The sequence below is a fragment of the Lutra lutra genome, chromosome 15 (genome assembly GCF_902655055.1).
Source record: "Lutra lutra chromosome 15, mLutLut1.2, whole genome shotgun sequence".
NCBI lineage: Eukaryota > Metazoa > Chordata > Mammalia > Carnivora > Mustelidae > Lutra > Lutra lutra.
The window spans coordinates 2,063,824-2,076,353 of NC_062292.1; the positions used below are offsets into that span (position 1 = coordinate 2,063,824).

At 44.5% G+C, this 12,530-nt stretch overlaps 2 protein-coding genes across 13 annotated transcripts in view; one reads left to right on the forward strand and one right to left on the reverse strand.

The window, feature by feature from the left end:
• Positions 1–5,545, forward strand: part of FIRRM (FIGNL1 interacting regulator of recombination and mitosis) — a 50,496-nt gene extending 44,951 nt beyond the window's left edge. The window contains exons 21-25 of one of the 7 annotated variants that reach the window (XR_007122996.1): positions 1,507–1,611; positions 2,290–2,370; positions 3,473–3,592; positions 4,728–4,995; positions 5,396–5,545. Coding sequence is in view for 3 of the 7 variants with exons in the window: in XM_047704331.1 (XP_047560287.1) it covers positions 1,507–1,611; positions 2,290–2,370; positions 3,473–3,592; positions 4,728–4,916 (495 nt within the window). In the remaining 4 variants the exon portion in view is untranslated. The remainder of the gene's footprint in view (positions 1–1,506; positions 1,612–2,289; positions 2,371–3,472; positions 3,593–4,727; positions 4,996–5,395) is intronic. The other 6 variants (XR_007122995.1, XR_007122998.1, XR_007122997.1 and 3 more) reach the window with 6 other exon arrangements.
• The window catches only part of SCYL3 (SCY1 like pseudokinase 3), a 43,596-nt gene continuing 36,128 nt past the window's right edge, over positions 5,063–12,530 (reverse strand). For 5 of the 6 annotated variants that reach the window (XM_047704345.1, XM_047704347.1, XM_047704344.1 and 2 more), the window contains 4 exons: positions 10,752–10,923; positions 7,982–8,140; positions 6,161–6,849; positions 5,063–5,709 (listed from right to left, as the gene is read on the reverse strand). In XM_047704345.1, the coding sequence (XP_047560301.1) occupies positions 5,650–5,709; positions 6,161–6,849; positions 7,982–8,140; positions 10,752–10,923 (1,080 nt within the window). In that variant the 3' untranslated portion in view covers positions 5,063–5,649. The remainder of the gene's footprint in view (positions 5,710–6,160; positions 6,850–7,981; positions 8,141–10,751; positions 10,924–12,530) is intronic. The other variant, XM_047704348.1, reaches the window with a different exon arrangement.

Consider the following 12,530-nt stretch of genomic DNA (forward strand, 5'->3'; position numbering starts at 1 on the left):
CTGCACACACTTCTGAATTTTCAGACCCACCTCACGGTGAAAGAGCCTCCTCCTCAACTGAGTTTTGCCTTCCTCAGTGCTGTCGAATCCAGCAATTCTAGGTCGTTGACTGTTTTCTTTTTGACCTCCATGGGCGAGACTATAAAAAGCTCCCTGAGGGGCGCCTGAATGGCACAGCTGTGTAAGTGTCTGACTCTTGGTTTCAGCTCCAGTTGTGATTTCAGGGTCTTGAGATCGAGCCCACGTCGGGTCTGTGTTCAGCGAGGAGTCTGCGTAAGACTCTGTCCCTCTCAAATAAATAAATACATCCTTTAAAAAAAAAAGCAACAGCTCACTGATGAGGACCTTTCCACATAACTGGAGCAAAAATATGATGGATATTATCTCAGTGGATCTTTGAAAGAAAAACAACTGGCTAGTTTCTAAAGGGCTCATTTATTTATAGGCAAATGATACCATCCTGTTTGTTTTCATATAAGAAATGGAGAGGTTGACAGTTTTTCAACTCTAGACTAAAGTTTCCAAAGATACTTGCATTTGAGCTATCTTCTTTTTTACCATTAAATAAATTCCGGAGTACTCTTTCATTCATGTGTAACTGTGGACCCTGGTGGGCCCAGCATCTGTGGAACAGATGGTTTATTAGCAGAAATTACATATTCCCAGAGTGAAATTGAGGCCTGAAAAGTTGATGGATTCATCAGCATGTAAGAGGCTTAATTTTAAAGCCTGAAGATAGATTTATTTATTCAAGAAAAAATTGCTGAGTTTTTGCTATGTGTCAGGTGCTGTTTTAATCACTGGGGATTCATTAATGAACCAAACTAATCAAGCCCCGCGCTCAGCCTCTAGAAGGCAACGAATAAAGACATGACATAGCAGTTAGTGCGAGTGCTGTGGAGAGAATTAGGGGGAGAGTGTGTTTGTGGGGGCACAGTTTTAAACGGGATATAGGCAGTGGTGTCCACACCAAGGTGACCTGTGAGTATCCTGAAGCTGAGGGAGCCAGCCAGGCAGGCATCCCGCACGCAGGGGCAGTAGTGAGAGGAGAAGGCATCTGATCCGCTGGGGGGCCAGCAGAGGCCACGCTCACACAGTGGGGCTTTGCAGGCCATCTTAAGGACTTTGAGTTTTACTCTGAATGGAGTGAGAAGCTTGGAAGCATTTATGCAAAGGAGTGACATGCCCTAACATGTTTCAGTACGTGCTCACTGGGACAGAATTAGGGAAACTTGACATTAAGAATAGGATACTGAGTGGGGCGCCTGGGTGGCTCAGTGGGTTAAAGCCTCTGCCTTCGGCTCAGGTCATGGTCCCGGGGTCCTGGGATCGAGCCCCGCGTCGGGCTTTCTGCTCTGCAGGGAGCCTGCTTCCTCCTCTCTCTCTCTCTGCCTGCTTGTGGTCTCTGTCTGTCAAGTGGATAAATGAAATCTTTAGAAAAAGGAAAAAAAAAAAATAGGATACTGAGGTTTTCCTCTAGTTAATAAGGTTTGGTTCTCCTTTTAGGACAAACTTCTGCCCAGCCTGTCTTCTATTTTTGCCTTACTGCTGGCTGACAGGAATTGGATAGTAGAACAACATTCCTTGGAGGCGTTTACTCAGTTCGCAGAGGTAATTATAAGACCAACCTATCAAAGTGATCGCCAAAATGTATTATTTGATTTTCTAAAACATTCCAGAAACATTGATTGAGCTACTTTTGGTCTTATTCATGAAAATTTTCCCTTGGAGGAGATAATACCAATGATCTCTTTTGTACCATCTAACAACGGAGCATAGAGAAATGAAGGTAGTTTCCTAAGGTCCTGGGAGAGTAGGAACAACCGAACCAGGCATTCAGACCAGGTCTGTCAACTTGGACACTGTCTTCCAGACCGTACTTTTGAGTGTGAAATGAATAATGCATTTTGTCTCGGTCACTTAGGAGTTAGGTTGATGAACACAGGGACCTGTGAGCTGGGGGCCACAGAGAAGGCGAGCCTCCATGGGATGCTCCTTTTCTCTTGCCTGGAGCTATGCCATCCCGCCTTTGGCCCTCAAGGGCCCAGGATATCAGGATGACGGGGCAGAAGTGACAGACGCCTCCAGCTCTGTGCTCTGTGCTCGTGCAGAGCGCGGCCTGGTCCCGAGGCTCCCTGAAGGAACCAGGAGCTGGTGGTCTTTTGAGTATCCTCTTGCACTGTTTTCTTTTTGGCTGCCTTTCTGATTAAGGTAGCTCTTACAACGTACGGAGTTGTCTTTGCAAGCTGCTGAGATACATTAAAATTGGTCTCATTTATCTTTTAATAGGGAACAAATCATGAAGAGATAGTTCCACAATGTCTCCGTTCTGAAGACATAAGGAACAAAGTTGTATCCTTTCTGGAGAAGGTATTTATTTCTGTAGATCAAAATATAGCAGCATCACAGATTTTATCATTGTTTTTTTAAATCGTAGGATTGTAACTAAGTATCCTCTTAGCTTACATTTTTTATAGTGCTCAGCACCGAGGTGGCACATGAAACAGCTGGCCCCTATGACGAGTCACAGCAGTGGAGCGTCCGCAGCCCCTCGGCCCACAGGGCGGGGGGGAGGACTGTAAATGGCTCCTGTCAGACTGCATGCGCGGCAGCAGGCCCGAGAGGCCCATGTGTGTGTCCTGAATTAAGACACACTTTAGCCATGGCTTTGCTGCATGGGCAGAGACGAAGACCTAGTTTTCCAAACAGTGACATTTTGAAGCTGTTTTTATAGTTAGATCCAAACTGTTCCATCATTGGACTCCCATGTTTGTGTACCCCATGCAGCTTATCTGGGGCTAGTTTTAGGGTAAGAGCTCATTGTAGCCCTAGTAGAACAGTTAAGCCACACATTTAGAAGACCGAGAAAAAGTGAATTATGCTTAACTAATTTTTAATAATCCCACGCCCGTTATTAAGCTGGGCTGTGTGTACACACGTGTATATTACCCGCCGCCACATACCCGATCAAGTATGTGGTTGCACGTTTTTGTGTTTCTTACCCTACACATAGTAGACCATCATTTTTCCAAACCTGGAAAAATGACAGTTCAACTTTTCTGTAGGGAAGGAGAACACTGTAATTTTATCCAGATTCCACGACGATAATGCATTTACAGATGAGTCCAACTTCCAAAATTTGCCGAGCTCACAGGCCAATAAGCCAGAATAGTTTAACACCGGGAGCCTAAACACAAACACAACACACATGCATGCACATTCGTGGTCTTTTTTTTTTTTTTTTAGTTGGGGGCAGGATGGGTAGAGGGAGAGAGAATCTTAAGTGGAGTACATGTGCCTGGCACGGAGCCTGAAGCGGGGCTCAACCTCATGATCTTGAGATCTGACCTGAGTCGAAATCAAGAGTCGGATGCTTACTGAGCCCCCCAGGAGCCCCCAGCCTTCTCATTCTCTGAATATCACATCTGCTTGGTCTTTACTTGTTTACTTGGTTTGTCACGATCCGCGGCAGACCGGGCTTGTAGACGAAACTGCAGTTGCCAGAGTGGAACGTGTGAAACAGGAAAAAGGCATTTTCCGGGAACACTTTGCTACAGTTGCTGTAGAAGCAGCAAAGTGGTCGTCTCTACAGGTATGGACTGCATTTCAGATAGGAGAAGAAATTCTCCCCTTCTTACTGGTAAAAGTAAAAAAAAAACTAGTATGGCTTCTGGCCTCATATTGACTGTCACAATATAATCAAATCGATCTACACAGGTAAAAGTCTCCTGTTTTACAGTAGCTGCTCTTTAAAAAATTCTGTTTCTTCCTGAAAGGTTATCAACCGTAGAACAGAGGTGGGACTACAAAAATACCACAGATTTTCTCTTTCAGTATGACTTTCAACTGTTTATAGTAACCTTCGGGAAAGTTATGTATCTGGACCAGTGAAGATACAAATGTAGTTTCGGAACCACTGCAGAGAACCAATGAACTCACCTTCCAAAATGTTTCGGTTGATCCCTTGCTTCATTCATCAGATCGGCCTAAATAGCTTCTGGCAGTATCTAGAAAGCACGTCTACCTGTTAAACGGCAGAAATCTGATACGACTAAGGATATTCAAAATATTGTTTTGGGCACTCAGACTGTGTTTAGAAGAGCAGTTTGAGAGAGGAACAATGTTCTCGTGAGTTGTAGTTACAATTCTTATGTAAAGAAAGTACATCTATGTGAGTAACTTGTTTTCAAGACCTATTCAACTTTATAGATTTCAGGCCTAAAAATTACATAGCTTTGCTCCAAATAAGCCTTCAAGAATTTATGACCTTCCTTCGTTAGACTGTGATTACAGAAGACATCTTGGTCCCGATCCCCACGCAGGTGCAGTGATGTTAGAAAGCCTGACGACTTCCTGAATTGGGTTGAAAAGCATCTGAAAGGCCATAGCACGTAGCATTAAAAAGTAAACCAGAACCATGTAGAAAACCCATACCTGCAGCTTTTTTTGTCAGGACGAGATCTTTCCAAAGAACACTCTGGAAATTACCCAACCCAGGCAGCATTCCTAGCGTCCTTGAGCCCTAATGGTAGTAGCACCCTGAATTACTGTGACAAACCAGAAACACCTTCATGTGTTTTTCTAGGTGATACAGGGATGGTGGTTCCCTCCTACCCTTGTGAGCCAATGATAAAATTTATGTTTTTGAAGTCCCAAAAGAAAGTTCTGGATCATCTTGGGAATGGGTATCATGGCATTACTTACCCCGTGTCGTTCTCATTTGCCAGCCTGATGCAAAGAGAGCCCGTCGGGAGTTCCCCTTGGAAGAAGAGTACAGGTCGGCGCTGCAGGCGGCATCAGGGGCCTTGGAGGCAGTAGAGTCCTTACTCCAGAAGGCTCCGGCTCCAGACTGGCTTCCACTGAAGATGGAGATGCTCCAGGAAAGGATTGATGAGCTGAGACGACGCGTACTCTAGGGTGGCTCTTGAATGGACCGGACCGGGTCACCAGACAGAGCTAGGTACGATTTTCACCATCCTACACTGTACTCTGTAGGTGAATGTACTGACGTAGCTATGCCTGCGTTTTCTAACACACATAAAATAACTTTTGTAAAGCTGAATCTAGTGAAAATAGTCTTTATTGGACATTTAGAGAACAGGTGGTGGGGGAGATTTCTCAGGAAGAACTTTGGTACAATGTAATCCGTGTGGCCCAGTCGGGGACCGCCGGGTCCCCGCAGGGCCACAGACACTGCAGCTGTCGACAAATAAATAAGCTGCCTAAGAAAACCTCAGTAATTTCAGATCATTTATATACTTTACAGCTAAAACCTTTTCAGTAAGTTGTATTTCGTAATAAAGCTTACTCTTCTGACAAAGAAATGGCACAAAATTAAGCTAATCAGCTGGAATTTTTGTTGTTTATTTTCTTTTGGAATCGTCCTGGAAAAAAGCAGTAACTTCAGCCTTTGCGCAGCTACCTGCTCTTCATAGAAACTGGCCTCAGACGCACACGGGCTCCTCCTCCACGAACCCAGCGCCGCGCCTCTCCGCGGGGCGCCAGCCAGCACTCAGGGGGCTCGAGCTTCAGTCGGCAAAAACGGAGGCTTTTGGGTTTTCTTGTCTGCAGAGCCCGCTTTGAGGTATTAGATTTTTTTTTTTTTTTTTTTTTTTAAGGAAATCCTTTTCCCTAAAGTTACACCCGTTGTCACCAGTTATTATCTTCCCAGTTCAGCTCCCCTTCGTCTCCCCAGCCTTCAGACTCTCCCTGCAGCGAGATAAAGGAAACCAAGGGCAGGCTGCTGAGACCAGTCGTTTCTGAATGTAAAGGGGCCTAACCCTCCTGCACTAGGCAAAGGAACTTCCCTCAGCGGGACGCTGAAGAGGAGGAGGATTACTGGTTCCAGATTAGGAAACCAGAGCACTGGAAACCAACTTCCCAGGGACCATATAAGTACAGTCTGGTGACACCCTATTCTCGATTTAACCTCTTCTTAAATAAAAAGGTTGTAATAGTAACCAGTGGCCCCCTAACCAGTCTAAGCACTGTAGTTCTTTCTGGGGAGGGAAAGACACCATTTACAGGAAGCGACTGCAGTCACCGAGGGCCGCGCCCCTCATTGCGAGCGACTGTGCGTGGGCGCGTCTGGTACCGAGACCGGCCGCTGGTACGCGCAAGGGCATCCCTGGAACTAGCGGCACGACTTACTAAGCCTCACCTCAGTCATCTCTGCTGCAGCAAATTTTGAGGAAAACTGCGTCACTGGTGAGACGTCATCCTTGTCAGAAACCATCATTTCTGTCCTCAGTTCAGGCAAAATAAGAAGAGCAGCTGAAGGCTTAATTTCTGGAATCATATCGGCAAACCAGTCCAACTCTGGATCTGGAACTGGCTTCTTTTTTACCTGAATGGTGAACTCCTCTCCTAAACCAAGTTCTGATGAAGCCGTGAGGCGCCTTTCTTGTGACGACACTTTTGGTGGCTTGGTTTGGTCTGGGTCATCTCCGCTTTGTGCAAGACTGGTCTTTTGGGGCAGACTCGGTTTCCAAGGCTCGGACTCTTCAGTGAGTGAAAGCAAAGTAGGAAGAGCCTCCTGTTCCCTAGAGGCACCTGGGGGCACAGCTGGGCCTCCACCTCCCGCGCTTCGCTCAGCATCCAAGCTGCCGGGCTCCAGGTCGTCCCACACCGCCTCCGCCTGCACGTTAGCGAGTGGGGATGTGGAGGCATCGTAGGTAGGACAAACCCGGATGCTGACAGCTTTGTTTTCAGGCTCCTCGGGCTCGCTCCAGTCAGGCCACTCCTCAGACTTTTTAGAACTTGATGGGAAGTTCTCACGATCTCCTGAAGTATTTTTCACATCTGAGAGTCCGTTCATGGGAAATTTAATAGGCTGAGGAAACAGATCACCTGTGGGGACATGTACAAAACTTAACTCTCATAAGGTGTTAAGAGCTAGCAGTATCTTTAGGAAAAGGTTAACACTTAAAAAAACAAAAACAAAAAACATGACTCTAATTTCTTAGAAATAGACCCAGGTTACTAGATTCTACTTACAAAAGAGATCCCAGCAGAACAGAGCAAGGATGTGATATGTTATTCAAATACTTTAACTGGAACATATAATCATTCACTAAATATTCAAACAGACTGTTTGTTGGCATAATTGTCTATAGACAAATACAGAAATGTTTGAAGCCAGGCAGTGTCAACCCCAAGAAGCGTTGTGTGGTCAAGTAAGTTTGTCTTAACCCAATATACCCTCATTTTACATTTTAAATTTTATTTATTTTGAGAGAGTAAGAATCCCGAGCAGGCTCTATGCTCAGCACAGAGCCCAATGCAGGGCTTGATCTCATGACCTGAGGTGAAATCCAGATTAAGATGCTTCACAGACTGAGCCACCCAGGTGCCCCAACATACCCTCTATCTTAAACAGATTTCCTTAAATGCGGTCAAGGCCTTTTTTTTTTTTTTTTTTTAAATTAAAGATTTTATTTAGAGAGCGAGAGCATGAGAGCTGAGAAGGTCAAAGGGAGAAGAGGACTCCCCATGGAGCTGGGAGCCTGATGTGGGACTTGATCCTGGAACTCCGAGAGCATGACCTGAGCCGAAGGCAGCTGCTTAACCAACTGAGCCACCCAGGCGCCCAAGGCCCTGGCATCTTACGCAGTGTGTCCAGACTCTGCTACTAACATTTCCCCACACTTACTTAAGCACACAGCTCTTTTTCATGGCATACCTCCTGCCATCTAACAGAACTATCATCCTCTGATACAACTGGAAAACGCAGCACTAAAGCATCAGAAGTACCAAAGTAATGTCTGCCAGCTCTGCTCACCAGTTACGAAGAAACGGGAGGTATGTGCCCTTCAGTACAGGAAACACAGAGGAGACCCCAGCTGACTATAGACTTGTAAGTGATAACAGAAATCAGCCTCAGTATTCCCAAAGTGCCCTTAATTTCCAGAACTTAAAACTTGGTACTCAGAAAAACATTCATCTAAACAGTGGAAAAGCTATATAAATGGTATATTTCTACCTGTCTGTAAACGAGTATTGTAGCAAGCTCGCTGTATGTGCTCCTTGCTGATGGGCATGCTGCCAGAAGAGAGACATTTAGGGAATATGCCAGAGGAGGGGTTCTCCAAGACTGGTGCCATCTGACTCTGCTGGCTACAGATGATGTGCGGGGGAGAATCTGAAGACAGAAACTCCCAAAAATAAAAGGGATAATAAATTCCTTCTTGTTCTATCAGGGTAGGTGAGCAACAATTAAGGGAAATGGGTCCATTTAACACAGATAAAAAAATAGGTTGTAGGGAGAGAGCATCTTCCAGTATCAGGAGAAACACACCTGTTACACAGTGGACTGCCTGTCCTTGATGTGTTTCAGGGCAGGCTGAGTGTCCATGTGATGTTAAGGGACTTGAAAGGATTCAAGCATTAGGTGAGGAGTTTTACAAAACTTAACGGCCTTTGAACATTTTGGCAATTTAAAGTCATAATTGATTCTACTTTAAAAAAAAAAAGTCTAAGAGTACAGCACACCAATGTGAATGTACTTAATGCCAAACACTGTACAGTTAAAAATGGTTAAAATGGATTTAAAATAATTAACATCCTAAAATAATCACTTTACTACTTTGGTGTTTACTTTTCTAATCTTAAAAAAAAAGATCCACGTGTATTTGTAAACATAAATGTGTTTTAACTTGACATGACATTGTAAACCTTTTTTGGTCTTAGGTTTGAATTTGAAATGTGTGGTGGGAAATTTTAAAATACGTTTTCTGTATATTGTAGAGTCTGTACGTCCTCACGCAAACAGGCATTTTATGCGTTACATATGATTAAAATGTAATAAAATGGGAGAAAATGGTTAAAATGGTAAATTTTATGTCATGGTAGACATTTAATCCCAGCTAGGGTGGGGTGGGACTGTTTAAAAAAAATGTCTTTAACAGTTTACCAAAAGTTCATAATCAACTGTGGGCACTGGTCAGAAGAATTAACAGCAAAATTTTTGGCTTAATACTTCCTCTGCCTGGGGTACATCATCACAGGGAGGCCTTGCCTGGCCTCCAGGGCCTGACCTCTGCAAGCCCCGCACACTTTTGCTTGCTCCTGCCACTATCTTCCCTGCTGACCGCCTACCAGTGGTTCTTACCCAGTGTCCCCTTCTGCAACGCTCTTCTGTGCAGACCGACTTCCCAGAGGAAGTCCTTTTCATAAACCTCAGTATTATCCCATATTAAGTCTGACCAGATAGGTAGAGTGCAGAAGAACAGAAGGAGAGAAAAGTCCAAGGATCCCCTCCTATATACGTGCCCCCTCCCCACCGTTCTCCCAAGTCTCTGCAAGAAGGGCCACTCTTAACTGGGCGCTGGGAACGCAGGCTGCCTCCGCAGCTCAACCACCATCTTGGAGAAAGAGCTTACCTAGTTGAGAAGTCAGTGGGGTTAGACCTTGATCTGTCTTATTAAGTCTTCCGGAAAGTTTAGTAAAAATTAATGTTACTCCTGCTTTGGTGCCCTTTTGGTTTCTTACAGAGATTACGGCCCAACAGTATATAAAATGTCCAGAATTAGGAAATGGCAGGAAATACAACAGGTACGAGGAGTGGGGACTCCTGCCAACTTGGCACGGAAAGCCGCCCGAGAGGGACTCCCGAGTCTTATCTCAAAACTGCACACACCACCGTCCCCATATTCCTCTCCTATGAAAGGTAAATACATCTCCCATCTGCTGTTTGGTGACACACAGACTCCACTCACTCAAGGTGTACGAACACATCGCGCTTGGAGAGGAGGGAGCAGCTGCTCCATCACCCTCTTCAAGCTCCTGACACTGACTTCATCAGCACCAAGAAGAGTTGGACCCATCAGAACTGCAGGAGGCCAGTGTTGCTTTACAGATTCTTGTGGCATCAAAATTCTGACAGTTCTTTGCTACTGTGACAGTTTCTGTGCACTATCGAATTCACTACCCATGAGAACTGAGATCTGCGTTTCTTAAGGTTACCGTCCTAGTCAGGGTTAAACCAAGGAGCAAAGAAGCAATGATGCTGATATAAAATTCTTACTCTTGACTTTTATAGCCTACAAAGACCAGAAATTACTGCTCCGTCCCATATAACATCTAATGGGAACCAGCCAGAAATAAGGATTTCGTGAAGTATCTAAAAATCAACAGCTTTTTACCTAAAAGGCCATCAACATCAGAAGAACTTAAACATCTAGTGTTACAAGCTGCTACAACCTTTTTAGCCGGTGACAGACAGTATCTGTTAAAATTTTAAATATATACCCTTTGACCCAATAGGTCTACTTCTGGGACTTTATCCTCTAACAATAAAAGCCACACTACATGAAGATAGAGGACATAGAAGACATCAATTGCAGCAATTAATAATCCAGAAATGAAAGCAATATCCATCAACAAGAAGTCACTGAATGAATTATATTCAATGAAATATTAGGCAGCTGTCAAAAAGGTGCCATTTCTATGTACTGACCTGGAGACCAGTCCCTGATAAGCTACTACACAAAAAAATTATGTTGTAAAATTGCGTATCTTCATTGTTTTGTTAAAAAATCCTATATATGGGCATTATCTGTGTTCGTGTGCTTCACAAAAGGGAAGAAAAGATTCCCACTAAACTCTTAAAACTGGTTACCTTACACACCCAGAAGGAACTGGGTTTACCATTCTCTCTCATTTGATGGAAGACAGCCCACCTGCATTATTTCTATGTTAAAAATCTAATTAAACGTTTAAAATAAAAAGCTATACTTTTTAATCATTCTTACCTTCCGGGGAAAGGTCAAGTGTCTTAGGAAAACCTGGGGCGGTGCGTTTGAAGATCCTGGTTCTTTCTCCTCCCACAACCACCTCTGGTCCAAGCAGGGACACCAGCACTGCCAGGCTGTGAAGAGTAATGGCCACAATGGAATCGCTGGTATCACGCAAGCCCAGTAACACCTAGGAGCAAATCAGGTAGTAAGTGTACACAGCCTCGTTGCCGGTCTTTCTCCCCATAAATGAGCAGCTGGGCTGCAGTCAGACTAGCTCAGATGTCTTTGTTTCTTACATCGGTGGTGTCCGAGGTCAGTAGCTCTCAAACTGTCTGTGGTTAAGAACCAGTATTTTCCCCTCCTAAAAAAACCATGGACTGATACATTGTTAAAAATACAACAACAAAAATAAATACATTGGAAATAACAAAATTACTGTTAAGCTACTATAAAAGGTTCTAGACTTGTCCAGGATACGGGTTAGCTCCTGCTCCAGGACCAAAGGCAGCTGGGCACTCCGGAGATCTCAGCTCTTAAGCCAGCAGCACTGAGTATTCCGAGGAGACCGCCCAGCAACGACTCATGGGGACTGACCCTGCTTCCTGTCGGATCAGCCGAAAAAGGGTTCAGGGTAGTATAGCTGTAGAGGACTCCAAATTCTTGGAAGAATCGAAGTATTCCAATCAAAAGACAGAGTGACAAGAGCCTATACCTGTGGCAAACAGGCTAACTGCAGACATGTAGTCTGACCACTGGCCCTAACTACCAGTGAGCCCACAGCAGATTCAGGCCTCTCAACAGTGCAGGGAACTAACACTGCCCAAGTGTGCCCACAGCAGTCAAAGTGTGTCACTGGAGCGGCCTGCGCTGAAGGCAAACGTGGCTCAGCCAGAACAGCAGGGTACACAAAGCACACATAGGAGACACCCCTGGAGTGCCTGCTACGGATGACCTGGCAGGGAAGGCACTGCAGGGCACCACAGGACCTCTTCCACACAAGACCACTACCTTCAAGATGTAGCTGACTTCCCTGATACATAGAAACAAACAGAGACAAAATGAAGAGCAAAGGATTATGCCCCAAATGAAACAACAAAAGAGCTAAGTGAAATGGAGATAAGCAAAATGCCTTATTCGAAGTAACTGTCATAAAGATACTCACTGGACTTGAGAAAAGAATGGATGAACTCAGAATTTCAACAAAGGTAGAAAATACAAAAAAGAATCCATCACAGATGAATAATCCAATAACTGAAATAAAAAATACACTATCATGGGACGCCTGGGTGGCTCAGTTGGTTGGACAACTGCCTTCGGCTCGGGTCATGATCCCGGGGTCCCGGGTTCGAGTCCCACATCAGGCTCCTAGCTCCATGGGGAGTCTGCTTCTCCCTCTGACCTTCTCCTCGCTCATGCTCTCTCTCACTGTCTCTCTCTCAAATAAATAAAATCTTTAAAAAAAAAATACACTATCCGAAATATCAGTTGATTAGCACATGCAAAAGAATGGATCAGCGATCTGGAAGACACGGTAATGGAAAGCTCCCAAACTGAAAAGCAGAAAGAAAAAAAAAAATGAGAACAGGTTAAAGGAATTGAGTGACATCATCAACACAGTAACACTAGCATTAAGGGAATCCCAGGAGGGGAGAAAAGGAAGCAGAAAACATGTTAAGAAATAACAGATGAAGACATCCCTAATCTGGGGAAGGAAACAGCCTGATCCAAGAAGCAAAAAGACCCTTAACAAGATTAACCTAAGAAGGTCCATGCCAAGACACATTATAATTAAAG